The sequence below is a fragment of the Phragmites australis genome, chromosome 12 (genome assembly GCF_958298935.1).
Source record: "Phragmites australis chromosome 12, lpPhrAust1.1, whole genome shotgun sequence".
NCBI lineage: Eukaryota > Viridiplantae > Streptophyta > Magnoliopsida > Poales > Poaceae > Phragmites > Phragmites australis.
This window is the reverse complement of record NC_084932.1, coordinates 19,019,164-19,043,628: the sequence shown is the minus strand read 5'-3', so window position 1 is coordinate 19,043,628 and position 24,465 is coordinate 19,019,164. Positions and strand designations below refer to the sequence as shown.

The 24,465-nt window shown below is 44.1% G+C and overlaps 1 protein-coding gene and 1 pseudogene across 6 annotated transcripts; both read right to left on the bottom strand.

Annotated features, from left to right (window-relative positions):
* Positions 1-431: 431 nt before the first annotated feature.
* On the bottom strand, positions 432-2,537 carry LOC133887191 (6-phosphogluconate dehydrogenase, decarboxylating 2, chloroplastic-like; annotated as a pseudogene).
* A 7,254-nt stretch (positions 2,538-9,791) lies between these two features.
* LOC133886948 (bifunctional dihydrofolate reductase-thymidylate synthase-like) lies at positions 9,792-18,856 on the bottom strand. 6 transcript variants are annotated; one of them, XM_062326858.1, is made up of 13 exons: positions 18,741-18,856; positions 15,290-15,367; positions 14,370-14,896; positions 13,872-14,271; positions 13,753-13,797; positions 13,188-13,253; positions 12,183-12,244; positions 12,023-12,097; positions 11,777-11,942; positions 11,420-11,543; positions 10,708-10,814; positions 10,463-10,575; positions 9,792-10,128 (listed from the first exon to the last, which is right to left on the bottom strand). In XM_062326858.1, the coding sequence occupies exons 2-12, from the start codon at positions 15,353-15,355 to the stop codon at positions 10,465-10,467; spliced, it is 1,749 nt and encodes a 582-aa protein (XP_062182842.1). In that variant the 5' UTR covers positions 15,356-15,367; positions 18,741-18,856; the 3' UTR covers positions 9,792-10,128; positions 10,463-10,464. The 6 variants fall into 6 exon arrangements, with proteins under 6 accessions (XP_062182842.1, XP_062182844.1, XP_062182847.1 ...); XM_062326860.1 differs by having other exon boundaries at positions 9,792-10,119; XM_062326863.1 differs by having other exon boundaries at positions 15,312-15,367.
* Positions 18,857-24,465: the final 5,609 nt, after the last annotated feature.

Sequence of the window (24,465 nt, the reverse complement as noted above, 5' to 3'; positions counted from 1 at the left end):
ATTATAAGGCAATATTTTTTTCTGGCAAAGAATGGGTTGTTTATGCAGACTTCAGAAAGTTATTTCTGATGAGCATAGCTAACGCAGGTTAAAAACTAGTATATCACTAGCCTAGGACTATAACTTTTTTACTTCCACACGCTCAACATATTTTTTAAAAACAAACCAGGCCAGGATCACTGATTTATAGGTAGAAATCCCAGGCAACCAGGTTTGTCAACGTAATATTTTTTGAAGATCATATATGACTTATGACGGTACTAGAAATAGCTCTGGCAGTAGCGTGCTGTTATACTACTGCAGAAGAACTACCTTCAATACTATGGCATTAGGCAAAATTCACTACTCTTAGTAGCTATCTCAACACATTTCAAGTCACTCTTCAAAGACAACATTGGGATTTGAGAGGCATTATAGAGAGCATTCCAAAATTAAGAATACTTAGTGTACCAAGACCACAGTAAACCTGAAGCTACACAACGTTCTTCATGTGCAAACCGCACAAGACAGCATTATTCAAAGTACACAAGTCGGATCTAGAATCATAAAGACAACAATGTGAAATCAAAGAGAACCCACAAAGAGATATCACCCATAGAAACTGACAGCACTGCTCATACCATCCAAGTCCTCAGATGGCACCATTGCTCCTCCTCGCCAGCTTGGTCCATTCAGTGTGGAATGAACCTGGACGGTCAATGCGCTCATAGGTGTGTGCCCTAAACAGGTCCCTCTGTGCTTGGATAAGATTTGCCGGCAATCGACTGCACCTGTAGATATCAAAGTACGAAAGGCTAGCAGACATTCCTGGAGTGCTAATGCTAGCCTCCACTGCTTGTGCCACAACCCACCTCCATGCATTCTGCCGCTGCACCATCTCCCTTGCAAACTCCCTGTCCACAATCAAATTGGTCAGCTCAGGGTTCCTGTCATACGCCCTCTTGATCCTATCAAGAAACCTTGCTCGGATGATGCACCCACCCTTCCAAATCCTCGCAAGCTCAGCAAGGTTAAGATTCCATCCCTTCTCCACGCTCTTTGCTCGTATCAGATTCATACCCTGTGCGTAGCTGCAAATCTTCGAGGCGTAAAGTGCCTGCCTCACCCTATCCACCAGCACCTTCTTATCAATGTTAACTGTTTCCAACAGCCCCGTTGGCATCCCCTCCTCCAGCACCCCAGCGGCTGTGACCCGCTCGTCCTTCAACCCTGACAAGTACCTCCCATCCAGGGAGGATGCAATGGTGGGGGCAGCCACCGCAAGCTCTGCTGCCTGCTGCACCGTCCATTTTCCAGTGCCCTTCATCCCGGTCTTGTCAAGAATCTTGTCAACCAACGCCCCACCGCTGCTCCCATCCAGCGGGTCAGCCACAGTGAATATGTCAGCCGTCATCTCAACCAGGAAGCTCTCGAGCTCCCCCTGGTTCCACTCAGCAAACACATCAGCAATCTCCGAATTCGACAGCCCACCAACCCGGCGGAGCACGTCATACGCCTCAGCGATGAGCTGCATATCACCATACTCGATCCCGTTGTGCACCATCTTGACGAAGTTGCCAGCGCCGCCGGGCCCAACAAACGTGACGCACGCCCCGTCCTCCGTCTGCGCCGCTGCCTTCTCGAGGATGTCCCTGATGTTGTTGTAGGCCTCGACGTGCCCGCCGGGCATGAGCGAGGGCCCGTTCCGCGCGCCTTCCTTGCCGCCGGAGACTCCCATCCCGAGGTACAGGATCCCGCGCGACGCGGCCTCCTCAATGCGGCGCTCCGTGTTCTGGTACCACTCGTTGCCGCCGTCGACGATGGCGTCGCCCTCGTCGAGGTAGAGGGCCAACGCGTCGATGGTGGCATCGACGGCGGGGCCCGCCTGGACGAGGAGCACCACGGTGCGAGGGCGCGCGAGCGACAGCACGAACCCGCGCGGGTCGCGGTGGCCCAGCACGGGGAGCGCGCCCTCGGACGCGGCGCGGGAGACCGTGGCGTCCACCTTGGCGGGCGAGCGGTTGTAGACGGAGATCGGGAAGCCCATCTCGGCTATGTTGAGGGCGAGGTTCTGGCCCATGGTGGCGAGGCTCGCAAGCCCGATGCGTGGCGGAGGGACTGCGCCACCGCGGCGGGGACGGCGCCGGGGAGTCCATCGGCGGCTAGGGCTGGGTTTTGGTGGGGCGCGGAGGCGCTAGCTAGGGTTTGCCTCCGGCGACGAGGTGGCGGTGGAGAGGAGAGTGGGGAAGGGAAGGGGAGGAGAAGATGGGGAACCGGTATGTCAGGACAGCTGTCACTTACATGTGCGTTGATATGTGAGAGATCTATATCAGCGGTAATCGCTCTCTAACGCTATATTAGACGAGTCTTGTGAAGAAATAGGTGTAAGAGATAGAAATATGGTTTGGGATTTTGGTTGGGTCTTTGGAGTTTGGGGTAATTCAAGAAATAGGTTTTTAAGAAAATTGTAGACCTTCTGTCGATTTTTTTTTTCTTTTTCGCTCTTAAGTCATCAGATTGGACTTGGATGAAAATAAGAAAAATTTGCCATATGACACTCAAAATATGTGGCTTCTGCCGAGAGACACTTAAAAAAACTAATCTTTATTGTATGATACTACAAAATTGTATACATTTGTTGCTAGACACAATGTAGCGTCCAGCAACAAATGTTGAAAAAAATTGATCTTTGCTAAAAAAAAAGACACTAAATTGTGTCCTTTAGCAACTATACACAATTTTTTAGTGTCAAACAGCAAAGATCAGATTTTTTATATCTTTCAGCAAAAGCCAAACATTTTGAGTGTCATGTGGCAAATTTTGCTATGAAAATATCATTGAAATAGCCACCATCAACTAGCTACACAAGAAATGATGAAAAGAATATGCATAATCAATTCGTAAGTGATTAAAAAGTATAGCATCATGAAACACATGGAGCACATGGTGTTTAAGTGGCCGGGGCAGGCATCTTCAGTGTTGGCAATGAGTATCACCTCAAACCCCCAACGTATGAGATGGCCTCCAACTCTGAGGACTATCCCATTTGCTCCCGTCAAAACAGTTTTCACCTATTTTTATACATTTCCTGCCATATTCCACACAACATCAAAGATTTCACAACCATCACAGAATTTATAACAATCAAAGATTCATGGTATATGAGTTATCATTGATAACAGTTAATCGATATCTCTGAAGAGACGTATTTTAAAAGCAACATTTACGAACAGGTGTATTCCATCCTAAGCATGTTAGATATCAAGGCGGCGTCCATCATTAATATATTTAATAACAGTACTCCTAGAGTGATATGTATTCTGGATGATGACATGTAAGGCATGACAGTGTTGATAGGATTAGCTACTATAAGTAGTTTGAAGAAAACGCGATACATAGCACATGTGATAATAAGTCTAGCTTTAATTGATTATGTAGATTATTTGAAAATATAGGTTTAATATGATCAAGAAAATAGAACTTGCCTTCTCCGAAGTCTGCTTCAAAATCTTGGTCAAAGTTTGGATCTTCCACATTCTCCACGAAGTCTTCTGATTCTGCAAACGCGACTACGATCAATAGTGGACTACTAGAGAAGAAACAATTAACACCAAATGAAAAGCCAAATCGGCCCTAAAGGATATCACACTGCGATAGACAGGTAGATCTCGAATTTAGATGAATTTCAGCAAAAGAATCATCAAAATCAGAGTTGAAACGAAGGATTTATAGACAACAGAACATTTGCCGTAAAAGAAATCCTAGAAATTAGAAAAGAACACTATTCTACGAACTTGGTCCATGGATTTGTGAACCGGAGGGAGATTTGTGAGTGGACTCCACGGTAGACCGGAGCCATGGGTTGGTGGGCTACATTGTTTGGTGAACGTGGTGTATAGGCCGGTGGACCGGAGGGGAGCTCGGGTGGTTGATTCACCATGGACTTGTGGGCCGGTCCGGCCAACGGGCCCACAAGGCAATGAGGGGAGGTGAGGCCAAGAGATAAGGTTGGTGCGGCCGTGAGGCGCTCAGGGGAAGAGAGAGAGAGAGAGAGAGAGAGAGAGAGAGAGAGAGAGAGAGAGAGAGAGAGAGAGAGAGAGAGAGGGAGGGAGGGAGGGAGGGAGAGGGAGACCGGAGTGAGGGAGTGGGAGCCCAAATGGAGATGATCGGCCAGGGGAGAAGACGGCGGTGGAGATGGAGACGGGCCGAACTTGCTGGCGGTGAACTTCGACCAAGAGGCTGGCGCGACTGGATACGGGGATGGGGTACCGGGAGAGATGAAGGCCAAAGAGCGGCGGGTTTTCTCGGCTGGATGGAGAGGAAGGCAAGTCAGCGGCGCGGTGGAGAAGGTTTCGGCCAAGTGTTAGCATGAGCCAACGATGCGAGGGTGGCGCGACGGTGCGGACCAATAGAGAGGAAGGTCGGGACGGTGGAGAGAAGACTGGAGTGACGGCGCAGGCTAGAGCATGACCGGGGTCAGCGGAGCGACATAGTGTGAGTGTCGCTACAGTGCGGTGCGTGTACACGGTGTGGGAGAGGCATGCATGGCACGATGGCGATCGAGACGGTGGCGTAGGAGGATGCACGAGTGGCAGCACGACTGCGGCTCGGCTTAAGGCCTAGCTATGAAAGGATGGAGGTGCAACGCGGCGACCTTGTGCAGGGGAGCGAAGGGTGCAGCGGCAACAACATGCGGGTAGGACGGCACAGCGTAGGAGGGGCAGAGGAGGGTGTCGAGGGTGAGGCAAGAGGGGAAGCTCATTGTGGTGTTGGTCGAGATGGTGGTGGCTGGAGGAGGTCAAGCATGGCGACTCAGCGGCGTAGAGCACAATGCAGCGGCACGACGACATGCGCGGGGAGGCTGGGACGGTCGCGTAGCGGCTAGACGGCACTGTTACATGGCTGCAGTGGACAATGGCGCATGCGAGCTCGAATGGCATGGACCCAGCTCGATGGCAGTGCGGCCGAGCGTGCGCGTGCATGAGTCATAGCACGGCGGTGGAGGAGGCAGTGTTGGGACCCGTGTTGTTGCTGTCACTTGTGTATGCTTGTGTGTGCTATGATTGTGTGTAGGTGTGTATGTATGGTGGGGAGAGGAGGAGCAAAGGCTTACAGGTGAACGAAGGGAGGAGAAGGGCAAGTTAGTTTTGGTTGCCTGCTAAAAATATCAGAGGAGTGAACACCAGTGCTATGGTGTGACATAGGAGGATAGTGGCGGCGCGGTGATCTTTGGCTATTGCTGTAGCGAAAATGGCCCTATTAGGCTATGATTGTGATTTTGGTGGTTAATGACAATATAGTTAATGCTTGTCAAGTATATGCTTTAGTAGGTCTCATGAATACAACAAAAGAAAATTCACCGAAGCCGGAACAAATAAATGAATGAATTGGACTTATTCAATTTTGATGTGATCAAATGGGATGGATTTCTATATAATCTTGTAGAGATTTTTACAAGCTTTCTATAGAGTCCAAGATCATCAAAATCGGAGTTCGAAGTGAAAACTTATGCCCAAAATACATAACGTTGTTCTGCTAAAATTTACCTGACCCGATAATCCAGTGCTCGCATCAAAATTAGTCTGATGCTACACCGGATAATCTAGTGAGAACAATGAAAAACAGTCTGATGTTCACAGAAAGTTTGAAGTGGAGTCTTTTGCCTCACCGAATGATCTGGTGTTAATAAAATGAACACACAGGACAATTATTGCTAGAGAGCTCTAAAATGAACATATGCATATAGGATAATCCGATGCATGTGTCTGGTGTTCAGTAAGTTATCACAGGATAATTCGGTGTTCATAGATGAGTCTAAGTGGGTTCTAACGAATAGTTTCTTCTGCTATACTCACCGGATGATCCAATGTTCATAAAATAAACACACCGGACTATTATTTTCAGAGAGCTCCAAAATGAACATATGCACATAGAATAATTCGGTGTATTTGTCCGGTGTTCAGTAAGTCATCACAGGATAATCCGGTGTTCAAAAAGGCTTGAGTGGAGGGTTTCATCGACTAGTTTGTGAGAGTGTACTCACTGGATGATTCGATGTTAGTACTATTGTTAACACCGGTGTTGACAACTTTTCTAAGCCATTGGATTAACGGCTAGTGCGCGGATTTAAGGCTATAAATACCCCTCCACTCAGTCATTTGATGGTGTGACGTGCTATTGAAGTCCTGAGAAGTTCATATACACCTGAGAAGACATTCAAGCCACCAAAGTGCTTAAAGTGATCATCCAAGACGATTAAGCACACTATTAGAGAGTGATTAGTGTTTATAGGCATAGAGAGTGTGTTGCTATGTGATTGCTGCCTAGAGAGTGGATCAAGGAGTGATCCAACAGTGTACCTCTTGATACGCAAGCACCTTGGAGTCTTGTTAACTTGTCAGCAAGCTTGATCCGGTGTTGACCCTTCGACTTGGTGTGAAGCGATGGTAAGGCGATTGTGTGAGGATGCGGGGACCCTTACCTTTGTGGCTTAAGCTCCGAAGTGATCACGATGGCAAGGAACCGGAAGAGTGGCTAGTGGTGAGACTTTGCCTTGGTGGCTCATTCGGGAGGAGGTCTTGTCTTTGTGATTTGGTGGCTCAAAGGTCGTGATCGGGTGCCGACCGAGAGCATATTTTTTGTGGAGCTTCAATGTGGATTAGGGGTGACATTCATGCCATCGATACTATGGGGGAAAAAAATCCTTATGCCGAGTTTGCTCTCTCTACCTCATTTACGTTTTCATATTTACAATTTTTCAATTTACCTTCTTAGATAGATTGCAAGTGCTTTGATCAGTAGAGTAGACATACTAGATAAATCTAGAGTACATCTAGATAGAATTTGATATAGGTTTATCTTATGTTATTTTTGGAGCCAAAATAGTTTTAAATATCCTAATTCACCCCATATTAGGACGTCACCGATCCCTTTAGCTGCTGGTGCTGGGTGGCTGGTGGCCGTGTAGTAACACAGAGAGAGAGAGTGAGAGAGTATGTATGACAAATCAATGAATGAAAATGAATTTGATCTTGACTTGTAAAAGTTCAATTTGAGTAATATGAAATGGATCGGATTTGGATGATTCAATTGAATATATTTGAATTGAAATGAGATTTATTGATGTTTCGAATAAAATTATTTGGAATTGAAACTAGATTGCAAAGATTCAATTTGAATAAAATGGATTGGATTGGATTTTGAGATTCAGGAGAGGATTTAAATTCATTTTGATTTGAGTTGAAGGAAAACTAATAGTAGATTTGAAATTTAGAGACATTCAATTTCAAATCTCCACACAAAGAGCCATAAAAACCTCAAATCAATGTGTATGAACCAATTCAATGCACGGAGAAGTTTAGAAATTATCGTAGTGCATTTTGAAATTCTTAGCCAAACTAACATATATGAATATATACATACAAGTATATATATATATATATATATTCATATACATAATTCTTTGATTTTAGTTAGCTTAATTAATCATAAAAAGTTTTAATTTGAAGAGAAATTTGTAATTAATTAATATGCTAAAATTCAAGATGTTACACTCTTGCGCATGCTAGAGTTGATTAGTATTGAGGTTGCGCTCGTCTGCACACATCTCTTGCGGTGATCCAAGGTTTGGAACCTTTTTATTTTGTTTTGGTAAATCTTGTATGTCTTGTCCTCAGTGTTCTTCGTCTTCACGTGCTCTCGCAGGTTCGACGAGATCCTAAGGTGATGGAGATACGTGTCAACTTGAAGATGAGAATTATAGCCTATGTTTATATAACTTAGTCTCCAAGATCTTTTTGTAATACCATGTTGTAATCATTGTCATCACTTTAATATAATTCATTAATGCCCTCTTCGAAATAAAAAAAGTATAGCATCACGGGCGTACGGTAAAGCAATATTGCCTATTTGTACCCGACTGCAAGAAATGATGACAAGAATATGCAGTATCATAGCTTCACAATGAGTACCGGCCAACTACTTCCATTTATACCCGATAGCAAGCGTCGATTGGTTGAAATGCAGTTGCTTGAAGAACCCATGCAAAATTCGTGTCATGAAGATATTCTCAGAAGGTGATGTTCGTCGCAATGGGTTCAATGGTTTGCATTTTCGCGGAATAGGTCCATCCAGCCACTCCTTGCGTACGAGCCAGCTGCGACTCATTCTCTCAACTTAAATTTCATTAGAGAAAACGCCCAAGGTCCGCGTAAAAATAAATAACCGGTTGAGCAAATATCACTTAGGTCGAAGTAAATTAACGCCCGTTCATAATTCCCCCCAGCAGGAGGAATAAGACTAATCCTTGTAATCCTAAAAGGAAGAAATAAGACTAAGACAAATAGCAGAATCCAGATGAACTCAAGGTGTTCGCAGTAAAATAGCCTTCCCTGCAGCATCCATACTGCCCGCTGGCTCCGGGGCGGGCGGACTGGTCGAGGCGGTCAAAGGGCGAAAGCAGAGATGGTCAAATGGATCATTCGGGTTGGTTTGTTACAGGTTCAGCTACAGTACGTCTCGAACGGCCCGATTACGGTAAAGGATCGTGTCATGCTGGTTTGCATGCCTCCTCCTCAGCTCACGGCACAATCCGTCGGCCATCGTGTCTTGTTGGGTCAGTTTGGGTACGATTGCGATTTGGCGGCACGACCGGTCCGACGGGCACGGCACCATAGGTGGCCCAACGGCACACGGACGGCTTATCGGCACAGTCGGCTCGATAAAATAAAAAAATAGCTACAAAATTTAAAATATACAGAAAATAGATAAAAATATAGAAAATACATAAAAAATAACTCCAAATTAAAAAATAAATAGAAACTAGAAAATAGTCAGACCCATACGTGCCGGACCGGATCGTGACTAGCCGTGTCGTGTCCGTGGCTGACAATGCCGCGCGCTCAGTCCAAGCACGACCTATAACCTCATACCGTGCCGACCCGACCCATCTCGCCTCGGCTTGGACCGTGCCTGGATCGTGCGCCCAGTAAACACGGTCATTTAGACATCTTTGGGCGGGGCAGGCTGCACTACACAGGGCAATTCTTTATCCCTTCAGCCCCTCGAAAATTTTATATTCCCTTTCTGCAGCTTGGACCAATCGGCCGAAGTTGCCTGGCTGTGGCTGCTCGGTCCGTCCAAGGGCCAGCAGGCAACAACCAACTTCCGTTCGGCTGCATCGGAGAGGAGGCGTCCCAACTCTCGCTCGTGCCCTCCCTACTCCGAGAGTGCGTCCCTTGGCAGCGGCCGTGCGTGCTCCAACCTCCAACATCCCCTCGCATGGAACAACGTGATTGCCTTGACGAGGCAAAAGCCATATTCGCTTCCCATGCGAAAACTACTCCGATGAGTGAGGTTCTGTATCCTGACAAGAGGGAACCGGGACAGAACGGAAGAAATGCTTGTTCTCGCGTATGAAATTCTTCCGCTCCAAACATATCTCAGCGTACTGGTCAAGTCAATTCCTCCGCTCCAAACAGATCTCATCGTACCGGTCCCTTCGCTCAGCCTACCTGGTCGAGCCCGAAAATCGGACCAAGCCAACCATGCTAGCTTCTGCACGTTGCAAGAGCAGCACGGTTTTTAGTTGGCCTGGCTTCAGCTTAATACTAACGTTGAAAAAGGAAGGTTCCAGATTTCATTTTTATTCCAACTGCAAGCGCAGCCATTTTTAGTGCCTTCGTCAAGCACGGCAGTCACATTTCTCCGCCACAACAGAAGAAAAGGTGCAGCAGAGCTTCAGCTTAAAAAACCTGCAAGCCGTTGTCTTCTGCTGAAATATAATCAGCGCACATGTGATGTAGACAACCAGATACCAGACAGTATGGAGTTTTAACAAGCAAACGATTTGAGTTACATGGGTCTCACGGGGCACACACCAGTTGGCCCTTCCAACAGGGTGTACCCAAAGCAGCTCTCGCTCACAAAGTCATCACTGCTGGCTTCCAAATAAAAGGGGAGCCAGTTTTGTAAAGTTCGGTTCCACAACCAAACCATAATTGCAAATAGGCGGAGAACGTCTCCCAATGAACATTCAGCACCATCACCGAAAAAAGGCTAGTGCGATGTTCGGTTAATTTACTTATAATAGTGGTCCGAGTAATTTCCCAAGCTCATTGACAGAGGCTCCAGCTGAGCCACCTGCGAAACCTGCGAAATTGAAGGGTACAACGGAAGTCAAGGGAAAGCAATGCTTGTACTTTGTATATGTAGCAAAAAAATTAGTAGTCTATATGCTGCTTGTTCTAGCTTGGTAATCAGGATTGTGGGTGATGAGTTATCATGGATGAAAAGGCCAGTGTACACTTCCAGCACAACTCTAATATCATGGACTAAAAGAGCAGTACACTGATGGATAAGATCCAGCTCAATGCACTACTAACAGCCAGAAGCACTGGCACTTCTAGTCTTATACCAGCGAGTAAACAAACTTAGAATGACAAAAGAAAAAGATTATCTATCAGTAGCAACGACAGAATGTTACCACTATATTGCCATTTTCATTTCTATCTTCTGGTGAGGATCATAGCCATCCAGCTTGAAGTCTGATGCCACGAAAGAATCTATATCCTTCTTTGAAGGATTTATCTTCAAAATCTGCATATAAGACCAACATAGAATTTAACAGATACATATGCATCAAAATTTCCACAAAAAGCACCAAAACCATCTTCTTTTTATCTGCAAATTTTTATTTTATTTGTAATAGGTCTGTTAGGAATTTCTCACTGGAAATGGTTTAGGTATCTTCTGAATCTGCTCCTCCAAAGCTCGAACATGAGTTCTATAGACATGAGCATCCCCAATAACATGGACAAAATCACCAGGGGAAAGGTCTGCAGAACGAAGAAACAATTGATACAGGAAAGAGTATATGACTGGATAAGATTATTGAGCATCTTGCAACATTAAACACAAGGGAGAGTTTGCAGAATAATTTATCCTAGTTATTGTCGGTTAGATGCGACAAACATACTAAAAAACAAAGGGAGAGTTTGCAGAATAAGTTACCCAAGTTATTGTCGGTTAGATACTACAAACATACTAAAAAACAAAGGGACAACATACAGGATGACATCGCACATTCTTGCATCAAATATATTATCTCAGAATGTGTTACGCAAACATTTAGAATATAGACTCAACTCTTGTGTTACACAACCATTTAGAATATAGACATCACACATCCTTGACATCTCACAACCATTTAGAATATAGACTCAAACTCTGGTGTGTATAGTATGGCAAACAGCATAATTCATGAAGAATTGTTGCGACTGTAAGGAGAAAAAATTTCTAAAGTCCACAACAAAATGTCTCCCAGTGGAACTAATCAAAATTAGCACACTGTTATACACTACAACAAAGAAGGCCTGTATTAAGGTGCACAATAAGCATTGAGGTAAGCGGGAATCATACAATAAGGTATATAAGAACGTACCGCAAACTTGAGCAATCATGTATGTGAGAAGAGAATATGATGCGATGTTGAATGGAACACCAAGTCCCATGTCTGCAGAGCGTTGATACATTTGGCAGGATAACTCGCCGTTCTCAACATAAAACTGGAAGGCAAATTTTGTAAGAGGTAGAATGCATGTGCTCTTAGTTGGTAGAGCTATCACACGTAAATAAGCAAGCAATGTGTTTTGTTGTCTCTTGCAAAAATCGCTAGCACAGCAAAATTTATGTTTGTCATTCTACTGTAATAAAAAATGTAAGTAACTGATTGTCAAATTATAATGAATCAGTACGAAGATGCATAACATGGACTTGATGCTAGACAAACTATACTAACTTGCGCAAACATATGGCAAGGAGGAAGGGCCATCTTTTTGAGATCTGACGGATTCCACGCAGATAAAATTATTCGCCGATCGTCAGGATTATTATTGATCTTGTCAATCACATCCCTTAGCTGATCAAAACCTTTTCCAGTATAGTCAGCATGCATGTCAGTATATCTGCCAAATATGTCACTTCCAGTTAGAAACACATGGAGAGGGAAGGAGTGAGGGAGGCAGGGAGAACAATGTAAGCTTACTCAGCACCGAAGTGTCGCCATTGAAACCCATAAACTGGACCTAGATCACCTTCCTCCCTGTGTGCCAAGCCAACACTAGAAAACATTGCCAGGTAGATTAGGACTCAAGAATCAAAATGGCCGTAATGTCCATTCCTAGCAACTTATATCCAGGAGATACCTGTCAAGATACTCTCTTGAAGCATTGCCATCCCAGATATGAATACCTCTCTCTTGTAAAACCTAAAAATTGAATATGATATATCAGCATACCAAATTCATGATAAGCACATAAACCTAATGTGAGAAAACTAAGGGCATGTTTGGAATACAAGAATTTTGAGGAAACAGTTCAATTCCCTCAGAAATTGAGAAAAAAAAATCTAGCATTTCAATGGAGCCTAAATAACTAGTAACAGTGGCTGCTGCCCCAAGCGCTAAAAAGGTTGAACATACCAACCCAACAGAAACGACACAGGAACTAACTTCATGAATATTATTGAATCAAAAGTAGAGTGCTGAATAAGGGCTATTATTTAAAATTTTGAATCAAAAGTATATATATCTTAGAAAGAAACTAAGTTAAGAGTGATCTTAATAAACCCTGTGTACAAATATCGTTGGCAATAACCCCTATAAATTCTCTCTGTTTTGCAAAACCATCACCACGCTAACAAAATCAGATAGAGTTTTCACCTTTATGATAAAGGATATGGTGTCCAGAAGTAAATTCTTATCATGGATTGTCAAATGTTTTCAAACTGGGGGCAATTTGTTTGACATCCAATGGATAATATTGACAAATATTCACTAATTAATCCAGCGCCAGAAAAGATTTTGCAAAGTACACATAATTTCTGTAATATTTTGATTTACTGAAGAGAAGATGACAGCAGGCACTAGCGGGTATTTCAAAATGAAGGGACTTGAGTAGATAATTCTAGAAAACAAGTTGCATGAGGTTTATCAAAATTGCTTTGACTTGTAAACGGAACTTGTTTGTGCCTGGACATGTAGGATGAACAAAGATGACTAGATTTGTATACTACAAGTAAAATGGCATAAGCATCATGGCCTGTGGGCTCTGGATATAGACTAAAGTATAAACATCAACATTAACCCAGTGTATTGCATAAATTAGGCTTATGACAGCAATAGATCCAGCGAAATGTTTGAGCATGTGCACCTTAGCATTTGTTGAGCCACTGATGAACCACATGAGTTCTTCGACAACACCACGCCAAAATACCTTCTGGTAAAGAGCACATGTAATTACATTAGTGATCAATAGTAGCTAAAGATGGTAACATAATTATGCAAACTCCTTTGTTTGAAATTCTGAAGTTAAAGAGAAGGGAAAAGCCTTAAAGCTCTTTATACACATGTCAAGGGGAAAGTTTTAAAGGTAGTATAGAACACAGAGCATTACAATGTGGTAATATGCTTGAACAGAATGTCACTGGATCCGCAAATACTGTCATCTGTGTAAGACTTGTAGAACAACAAGAGAAATGCAGTAGCCAAGACCTATACAAAGACAATGCAGTGCAGGATCACATGTGGCAACTCATAGTCTCGTACAATATGGCTATCTTATTTTCACCTAGTATGTGCTATAGATATCTTGTATAGACAATAACTAAGCTAACTAGATGATTCAACAAAAATAAACAACACGCTATTCATTTCTACTGCATGTGCTGATTTAGTGTTGTTAAGTTTCAAAACTACAAGTATATATGTTTACGTACCTTTGTTGTCAACAGGGGAAAGTTTTTCCTTAAGTTGAACCGCATCTAATAAGCAAAAGAAAGACAAATTATATTTTCATGGTTGATCACATTAAATATACAAAGTTAAGGAGAAGTACCTGACAACCAAATTTTGACAATGTTCCTGTTCCTGTCCTGTCACTTTTCTGAACACCAGTCCTTATAATATCTTCAACAAGATTGAGATAGTGATACTCCTCATGACGATCAAATATCATCTTGGGAAGAAAAGAGAAATTCTCAGTTTCAAACTTGTCATTCTTGGTATCAACCTCAGTTGATTCCTTGCCATTTGAGACCTGAGTTTCTGCCGCAGATTTTCTAACACGAACAAAGGTCACAAAAGAATGCCTAATGTTGCTTTCTACCACCGGGAAGGATGAATACCATGGCTGGAACACCGAGAAGTCCAATGGAGGAATGAAAGTGTCACACTCAATGCTTGACTGAATGTCAGTTAGATGGATGGCTTCACATGCAGGTCCATTAAGGTACTCCCTACATAAAGATTTTCAAGAAGGGTGATTAGCATTGCAACACAGTTACATGCAACATAGTACATGCACAATATGTTCCTGCAAAAGGTAATAACTCACCTCAGTATCTGTCCACCCCCTATTACAAAAACTTTCTCAATCGATAAGCAATATGGAGTTGATGCTAGCAGTTCTAAGGCAGAGTTCATGCTTCCGCAGATAACAACATTTTCTACTGTTGCAAAATCAAAACTACCAGATCGAGTAAGTATGACATTCAAACGACCAGGCAATGGCCTTGACTTAACAGGTATGCTCTCCCATGTTTTCCTTCCCATTATAACTGCATTCTTCTTGGCGGGGTCAGATGTAGTTAGTGTAAGCTCCTTGAAGAATTTAAGGTCACCACGAAGCTTCCATGGCAAGACCCCATCCTTCCCAATGCCCATGTCATGAGTGGCAGCAACAATGACCTGATAGTTTCTCTGAGGACCATTCTGTGAATCACCACTGGTGGGAGTTGTAGCCATCGCTATTAGTCGGGATTGATTAAAGCACTCAAACTTTAGTTTTCTGCGCACGTCCAGAAATTGAGGGATTTTAAATCGAGAAATGGGTGAACAACCAATGCTGGAAGATCTTGTAGCCTGAATTTGAGGGAGCAGAATATAAGCGGGGAATTTGATCAACCATTGCAAATTAAATCATACAGAAATGTAAACAGAATTTAAACTGCAAAGGCCCCGGTATTTTCCAGAATTTAATACAAGCAACTGTATGCATAAGTCATCATGTTTTCGAAAACTCTACTAAAATGGGAAAAAAGAAAAGGTACAGAACCATCAAAAGTCAATGAAAGCATCCACAAAACAGGTGTTCAGTAATATTCTCCTACAATTTGTTCCACAAAGTACAGTCCACATGATCCTTCTTGACTTGTAGGTCTTGTCCTACAAGTCAAGAAGCTGTACTTTATTATAACGGAAAAGCATGTTACAAGATAAAGGCTACCACGATCCATTTTGCTAGTATGTATATACTTTGTGTGCATGTCGAGAAAACCTAGAGATGTACGCTCCTGCTCTGAGCACCTCTGCAACTAACATCTGGACCCTGAACTAAAAATAAAAAAAATCACCATGGTTGGTTACACTATTGCAGCAATGGAACAATATAAAGCAGTGAACTGGTTAAAGCAAGAGAAGACAGCAAAGCATCCTGATATGTGCATCCAAAATGCTGCACAAGATTACAAGTTCATCCTAAATTGGGGAAGGAGTTGAATTTTAACAAAGGCCATGTTACAACTAAATAGATATAATAGATTGCCGGCACAGAACTTTGGTACTAGTATGTACTTTGCACGCACCCCAAGAAATCCTAAGAGTGCATGACCCTGCAGACCCAACACCTTTACCACTGACAGAGAAGTACCAATAGCAACTGTAGGATATGTGTCGAATAATTGTCTGTCCGGATCCGTTACTGAACCCGCTTATCGTCGTCAAACCGCCCTATACAACCCACGAGACCACGTGCGTCACCAGACTCTGCCCACCTTCAGAAGCCACGCGTACCCGACCTGACACCATCTCCCAACGGTCTCAGCGCGTGCTTAGGCTCCCATGGCCTCTAAATTTGAAACTATCCGAGTCCACCAGCTGTACAGTTCCGTCTGTACTGTTCTTCCACCGTGGAACGTCTGGACCTCTCCAGCACTCTGCCAGGTCATGTGAGCGCATGCATCTGGTTGCCACATGGACCAAATCCTAGTCAGTACAGGAGCCTACCGACTCGGACTCCACTGACGCACGCCCATTCGAGCCGCCCAAGCTCCCGCACGGCTCAGCGTCATCCGATCTAGACTCCTGTCCACACATTGGTCCACCAGGTCCTCCACCCGAATGCCTCTCAACCACACGTGTCCGGGTCTGTCACGCACCGCCAAAACGTAGAGTCCAAATTGGATCGAACCACCTATGAGATCCTCTCACATGCAACATGTGAATCTGCATGCATTCCTTTTTCTTTTTTAATACCGATCTCGCATGCAGCCTCCTCGCATGGCACATGCATGCATGCATGATTCTTTTAATCAAGCAGCCATCATGCCATGCCGCACTTTGGTCCACGCACCCTGCCATTAGATGAGCCTCACCCGCAGGACCGTGCACCCAGACCAGCCGTCCAAGCCGCCTTGCCGAGCACACCACAGGCCGAGCCGCCTCTTGCTACTGCCTCCGTGTGCTCGCGCTAGGCCACCAGACTAGGGTGATTAGTCTGGTGTTCAGTGAGATGAGATCGTAGTTTTGGTCAGTCGCTGGATGGATTAGCGTACAGGTGACAAGTCGTGTCGTGTGGCCGTGCACGAGGTGCGCAGGTGTTGGAGCGCGACAGGAGGTCACAGAGACGCTGATGAATATTGCACCAGGCGGAGGAGAGGCAGTCGACCGGTTGACCAAACCTCAGGCCGGTGTTGCGGTGCTCGGTGATGAGCATCGGATGTCGATGGTGTTTGGTCGTGATACACATGACGACTGATGAGAGTTCGACAGTGGTGGCCGGACAGTTTGCGGGCACATGGCAGACGGTCCAATGAAGGCTGGCAGATAGTTCACTTGGAGGGTGAACATACTGTGATGCAGGGCGGACAAGCTAGCGGCAATAGGCCAGTCATACCGCGGTGGCAGAGATGAAGAGACTGGCAATAGCGATATAGGAGCGTGAGGGCTAGTGGTGGTTATTCTCTGTAGCGTGGCAACACGTGGCGCGAGCACAGGATGCAGGATGGCATTGGAGAGAGCTTGCGTGTTTCCAAATCAGCAAGGGCACGGATCAATTCGAGTTGTACACGTACGGGTTTCTGAAGTGTGGATCGATGGGCGTGAAGAAGCTTCAAGGGCTGAATTGGAAGGAAGTAGAGATTGTGGAGATCTTTACTTGCAGCTGCAGTAATCTGGTTGGTCTGGGACTGCAGGAGGCTACGGTGTAAGACGTCGGAGAATCGTAACCTAAACAGTCAGGTGAAAGAGCAATGCTAGTGTGGCAATTTCTATGTGTGGCTCGGAAAGCAACATTGGATTTCTCAGTATCAAGAAGCAGTCAATTGGGAGCGTGGATATCAGATTCAGTTGGTTTTTTCATGTGATGCCTAACAGGGAATCTGGCGATTCTAGTTGTATCTACTTATGTGACGATGCAGGCTACCGTGCTGTTGGAGTAAGGTACTATCAAAATCAAGATCTATAATGGAGTTGTGTGCTTCGGGGAGTCAGACACGTGTCAAAGCTAAAGAGGAATCTGATTTCGCTTAAAGAGATTGTGTTGATAGAAGAGAAAGATGCTCAGTTGCAGGTGGAGTCATGGAGACTGAAGTTGTAGGGATAGCAGAGTCTCTGGAAGGCGGTGAGTCTGAGTAAAACTCATCAGGCAGCTCTCGTTGAGCGGCAAAGGTGACAACTCAAGTCCGATGTACATAGAGGTTCGCGCATGACGACTTCAAGATGACAGATTATTTGCCAAGGTGGAGTTTCTTGGATATGTGTCGAATAATTGTATGGAGTTGGTTACATATAGGACTTTATGTTGTATTAGTGGTACAAGATAGAATCCTAGTAGGACTCTAGTGGAAACCTATTAGGACTCCTATATCCAGGCCTCCTCATAAATATGAGAGGAGGCCCGCTGTTTGTAACCATGACGGCATAGTGACAGATTCGCAGGGGATAGTAAGTCTACGGGAACCCTGGGAAGCGGCCGGTGTTGCTAATTAGGGAGGAGTGCTCGTGGTCATGCTCCGGAGATGTAGACTTTGGCTAAACCTCGTTAACAAACACTGTGCCTCTGGTGTCGTCTGTAATCATGTGTATCATCTCGGTAAATCTATCCGTTGCTTTCGCTGGTGGCTTATTTTTCTAACAGCAACAACTACATCCGTTGGTGCGAACTAACAATCACAACTAAAACAGTTGGTGTCATTGCTTCAACAATCAAACAGGCAGGAAGAACAAAAGGATTGAAACCGACAAGATAAACTTCTAAATTTCTAAAATGCAGGAATTGTTACTATTATGCAGGGAAAACAACCTGACAACGGGCCATGAAAAGCCACGAGATGTCCTCCAATCCCCATCATAAAGAAAAACGCATGCGCCCTGTGGAATTGACATCCAAATCTATCCAACCCAATCAAAATTTGCACATCCACAGCCACAAAGCGCAACCAGTACCAACACGATGAACGGAGACACGAGCACAACAGACCCACGGGACTCCTAGCCCAACGAGCACGGGCACACAAGACGCACAGAATCGCACCCAGCCTCGTCGCTCATGCACCCGGAACTCCCCACGGAAGCATCCTACTCAATCTACCGCACGAACGGCCGCCGCGCTAGGGTCGTCGCCGCGATGGAGCGGAGGAGAGCGCGCGGGGAAACGGAGAGGGTCCTAGGAGGAGGAGGGTTAGGGGCGGCGGGAGGGGGATCTCACCGGCGGCGAGGGATCCGGCGGTCGCCGGCGGCGCGCGGCCGGAGAGGACGCGGGCAGGGCGGGGCGGGGAGGGGAAGGAGGGTTTGTGGGGAGGGGAGAAGGAAAGGGGTTTTGGAGGGGTTGGGCAGTGGGAACTGGGAACCGGGAACCGTGGGCTTTGTTGGCTGTTATTGCGGAAAAGCCCCTAGATTTTGCCAGATTTTGAGTTCTCTGCTGGATTACTGACACGGTGACGTGTCACTGTGAAGTGGCGGACGACTCACGGTACGCGTGTGGTGAGCCGACGTGCTCAGCATCCGACGGCTGAGATCAAGTGGCATCTCAAGAGCGAGTTCAAGCACATCGTTCAAAAGAAAGAGAGCGAGTTCAAGCACATCGTTTAAAAGAAAGAGAGCGAGAAGTCCAAACATTTTAGTACATACTTGGACTTGCTCTTTTGTTTTTAAACGATGTAAGTTAGAAGTCCAAACAAATAGATTTATAAAAAATAATTTTTAGAGAAATCAGAAGTTTGCTTATGAGAAAATAAACTAAAATCAGAAAAACTAACTGAGAGTAGCTTTCTGAGAAATAGTGTGTAGAGAAGTCAAAAAATTATTGTAAAATTCAACAGCTAAAATCCAAACAGCTTAAAAAAACGTGGGAGCCCTTTGACTGATGTGAAAATGGGTTAAAATTTTAAAATGGTGCGATTTTTTAAGAAATTTGAATGCAAAGTACTAACGAATTATCAAATAAATGTGAGCTATAAACAGGTACATGTTCTGTAGAGTATAGACATGCAAACGCATTTTCAGAGCAAATTCAACCCCATCGGCAAGATGAAGAAAAATTATACTGTAAGTGTAACGGCGCAAATGTACGAGGGCCGAACTGTACACCATTTGGGAGAATTTGTTCTTGAAAATTGCAAGGCTAAAGAACGAGCTCTTGCCTATAGCTGGAAAAAAAAAATCTATACAGCGGTGCAACACTGCCTAGATGGTCGATATCTGTCCCCAACTTAGATTTCAAAATGATGGATCTCGTCCAAATGCTACTATTTATGCTTTTTTCCCAATAGCTAAAGTTACCAAATAAGTTGTTACAACTTCTACGTATGCTTTTTTTTAAGAAGAACCCATCACATGATATGCTCTTCTGATTAGGTGGTTGGGAAACATGCATGCAATATAACGCACTTGGCTGCGATCTGGTCACCGGAATTAGAGGTACTACAGCTCGGTAGAAAAAACTAACCGGGGAGACCTGTGAGGCCCTCGCGTCATCTTAGCAGGGGTGACTGAGATTCCCTGCCTCCCCACCCCTCAAACCAGATCGGTGCAGCCGCCGCCATCAGTGGCTGGTGGTAGCAGGGGGGCACCTAGCGACGGCTGTTGTAGTTCCCTTCCTATCCCTTTCTCCTTCCTCCCTTTCCTCCTCCCCCTACTTCCCAACTCTCCTTCCAAATCTGGTGGCGGAGGTGCTCATGTTGGTGACTGTGTGGAGTTTAGTGCGGTGATGGCTAGATCGGCGTGGGAGTGGTCGGTTCTTTGTGATGGCAGCCGTGTCCACCGCTGGGAAGCCGATCCACCTCTCCGTGGTGCTACACCACCGGGAGGATCCACGGCGATCGTCGTGGGATCCGTGCAGTGATAGTTGGGATAAGCAGGATCTACGCAGCGCTGACTCCTTGCCAGTCACATGTGATGGACACCGAGATCTGCAGTCACCGACCCTCTACTCCCTGTGGCACTCGCCCGCATCCTAGCCTCCTGGCAAGGTGAACTCGAGCATGTGGGCCACCAGAGACCTTGACAGGGGTTGGCCCTCAAGCAACGACGCACCCGTTTTCTTCCTAAGGTGTTCGCCCTCATCTTAGTCTCTCCGACACCACATTCTGGGTGGAAATTCAATTCCGGCTTTCGGATGGGCGACAACAGCGTCTTCAATGTCATGTCCTTGGAGGCATCACCTTGGAGGTCCTTCCCTGTGCTTGGATGGATGTCAGCTTGGGTCCAGCGGCGCTCAAATCAACAAGGATGTTGACCACAACAGACCTAGTTTACTTAGGTAGTTGGTCAAGTGATGCGATTTGGGTCTTTCGGTGGTGCTCCAGGCCTAGTTTAGCTAGGTAGTCTATGTTGGGACCGGTGTAAGGAAAGTATATTTTATGTTAAGAATTAATCTCAATATATGGAGACTTCATAGATGACAACACAATGTTATTAACTTAATGTAGGAGTGATTATTAAAAAAAGACATTAGAGGGTTAAAAGGCAGTTAAAAACTCAACAGCTAGTGGGATCTTCCTTTATTCCGAGCATCTCAACAGATAGTGAACAAAGAGCACCACCTTAGAAGCTTCAAGAAAATCTTCAAAATCTTCCTCAACTTAGCATTATAGTTTATAGCAAGTATGAGTACATCTCATACTCCACAAGTTTTGGTGAATATGCGTATGAAGGCATTCAACAAGAATAAAGCTAACATGGGCTTATTTGCATAAATACAGAATTTGAGTAAAAACAATTATTAAAAGAGAGTAATTAAATTAATGGACAATAAATAAATAAATAACCTCAAGAATTTCTCATATTGACTTAATCAGCTTTCCAAACATCTCAGCCACGGTTCCAACTACCAAGGTTGACCACCTCAAATATGATTCCCGCAACCATAAGTGACCAACAAAAAAACTAGTGTGGCAATTCTAATCATGTGTGGCATTCCATATCGCTCATAACCACGAGCATGGATAATTAATCAGTTTTACATTCTGCAGAGGTAGTACACTTTACACACAAGTCGTGATTTCATGTTTTTCCCATGTTAGCTAAACACTTACACGCTTTCGAGGTGTGAGGCTAGGAAACACTTCTTTACAAAGTCTCTCTCAACACCTGTCTACCCGCTAAGGTTTCACTACCACGTGAATAACTCCTTAACAATGGAAGCCCTCTTTTGCGCCATACAGATCTAGGAAATTCACTATTTCATTACCTGTTCCACCAACTGGTCTACACTATGTTGGAAGAAAACTAATTAATTGGCCAGACCGCACCCATAACTTAGCTTATGGTTGTACTGTAAAGATTGGCCCAATCGCACCATGAATTGGTCCTTAACCAATTTGAGCAAGACTACCACCAACCCGCACTATGCAACCCACACCATCCTCTTGCTCAAATTTCTAGTCCATGTAGCTAAAACATTATCACCAATTTTATCTCAAGTTACATAGTACCATTATCACATTTTGTCAAGCAATTATATTTACCTAAACTCCCAAAGCAAGGCTAAGCATATCTACCATTCTATAAAACCACCAAACCAAGGCGACAAGGAATAATATGGAATTATAAGGTAGATCCTACTTGGGATTCCCATCAAATTATTGGCATGCAAATTTGGAAACAAGACATTTATAAAAAAATAGGAGAAAAATATGTCAAGAGCAACTTACCTTCCTCTTGGTGCTCAATGGGTTCCTCGAAATCCTCATCTTGAACCCCGCAAACTCCTCCTCCGGGACATCGGTTTATAAGCACAAAATAAAATATAGCAAATAAACAATTAAATAAAATCTACAGTAGTTAAACCTTATTTGTAGATTTATTGAATTAACCAAATTGTTTTTCTAATGGGAAAGGGGTTTATTGCGTCAACCTAACGTTAGCATGGATATTTAAAAGAAAAAGAAAATTGAAGAGCTGACTGGGCGATGATTAGGCTGACACGTTGGATGGATGGGGTTGGTGGACAACACATGGCATATATGATGGGCTGGTGAGTCAAATCAGGCTTCATAAAATCTGGGCATCCATCTCACATCCCACGGTTACGATCTAAAAGAGCAAACTGGTACAGGGCGATCTAATCCTAGCCATTAACCTGAGATCAGACGAACATGGAGTGGCCTACCTCAACTTCGGTGATAGACGGTGTCGGCGCTACATTCCCACGGTGGCGCTTCGTCATAGGAGAGTGGAAACAGTGCCTTCTCAACCAACCTACATCTACCGAGGCTTCATCGAGAACATCGTATTGATCCCTGTCACTGCTCTTCCCCAAGCAACAAAGATCAATCCAATGGCATCAACTAATTCCACATTATGACTATGTATTCATGTAATTAGGCTATGCCATTAATGTCAACCAAGTTAAATTTAGCTAACATTTGGTATTAGAGCCTCCTAGCCTAGTTCTTGAACCTCTAAGACCCCTAAGTGCATTGATTTACCTCGAATTAGCTTATTTTTCTGGTTGATTATGCTTATGTTGATGTTAATTAATGTATTAAGCCCTTAATTATTGTTGGTACGCATGTAGAATGAGAGGATTTGGGCGACATTAGAAACCATTAGGCAAATTTTCCATTTTCCCCCAATCTGAAACCCTACACTCCCAAAATCCCCAAATCTGTTGATGCTTGGCCCCATCTCTGGAGCAGCGCGTGGCATCAGCCTGCCGCGTGTGCCTGCCAATGTCGGTTCTACTCCATCCTCTTGTGTTGCCTCCACCGTCACCCCTCTCTCTCGCTTGTGATTTTCTTGGGAGAGAAATAGATAAGTGTTAGGGTTTCCACGGGTTTTTGATCCGGCCACGTGAAATGACAGCCATTCAATTAAGATCTAGCGGAGGAGATTGACGGCAGCCGTCGAGCGGTGATAATGGGCAAGATTGAACCGGGTTACACTGAGTAAGGTTGGGCCGTGGGATAACGCTGGGATGCACATGCTTTTGGTCCAAAAAAGGGTTTTTGGGTCATTTTCATATGGGATTAAATTTTCTTTTTAATTTCTTTCTGTTTTAACTTTTTCCTTTGTGCATTTATTCACCATTGCAAAATTATGATTATGTATTATATTAATTGCAAATTTTAATTATGTGATAATTAATTTTTTGAGTGTTATTTATATCTAATTAAAGTGGAACAAACAAGAAATTTTAGTTCAAGATTTAATTTAGGAATTATGTAATTTATTTACATGGACATAATTATGTTATGACCAGCATTGATTATAATCATGTGTCATTAAATTAATTTACCAGTTAGTTAAATATATTGTTCTTTTTTATTTGTGCCTACAGTAATGCGAATTTGAAATGTCATTAGCATGTTATTAATCAGACCAACGTAGGGTTAATCCTATGCCAGACTTTATATGTTTTATTATGTCTATATAATTGCTAGCAATATTTTATCATTTAAATTAGAACAATGAACCCTTCATCTGTCACTGGTTATTTGAGTGGCATTGAGCAGTTGACTGGACTAACTTCCCCTCCTGGAAAGAATGAATTCTGATTGTCCTTGGAGTGATGTATCTCGATTATGCTTTACGAGAGACAACTCATGTTAAGCCCACTTCTGATGCCCTTGGCCTCGCTCAAAGAAAAGAGAATCTATGGGGCTATGAAAGAAAATTGGGAGCGATCTAACCGCATATCCCTTATGATTGTGAAGAACACCATTATTGTTGGGATTAGAGGAGCAATCCTCAATTCAGAGTAAGCTAAGACATACTTGAACTCAGTGGAGGAGCAGTTTAAGATCTTCTCAAAAGTTTATGCCAGCACACTTATCATGAAAATACTGACAAGTATGATAGGACTAGTGGTGTGAGAAAACATGTCATGATGATAAACAACATGGCTTCTAAGCTTAAGGGCATGAAGATGAAAATCTCTGAGGGATTTTTGGTCCATTTCATTATGACTTCACTTCCTTTTGAGTTTGGAC

Coding starts and splice junctions, on each gene's coding strand:
- LOC133886948 (XM_062326858.1), bottom strand. CDS start 15,355: ATGTTAGTTGCAGAGGTGCTCAGAGCAGGAGCGTACATCTCTAGGTTT. Junction 13,254..13,752: donor TTCCCCTGTTGACAACAAAG/GTACGTAAACAT, acceptor GCTCTTTACCAG/AAGGTATTTTGGCGTGGTGT. Junction 11,943..12,022: donor TGGCGACACTTCGGTGCTGA/GTAAGCTTACAT, acceptor CATATTTGGCAG/ATATACTGACATGCATGCTG.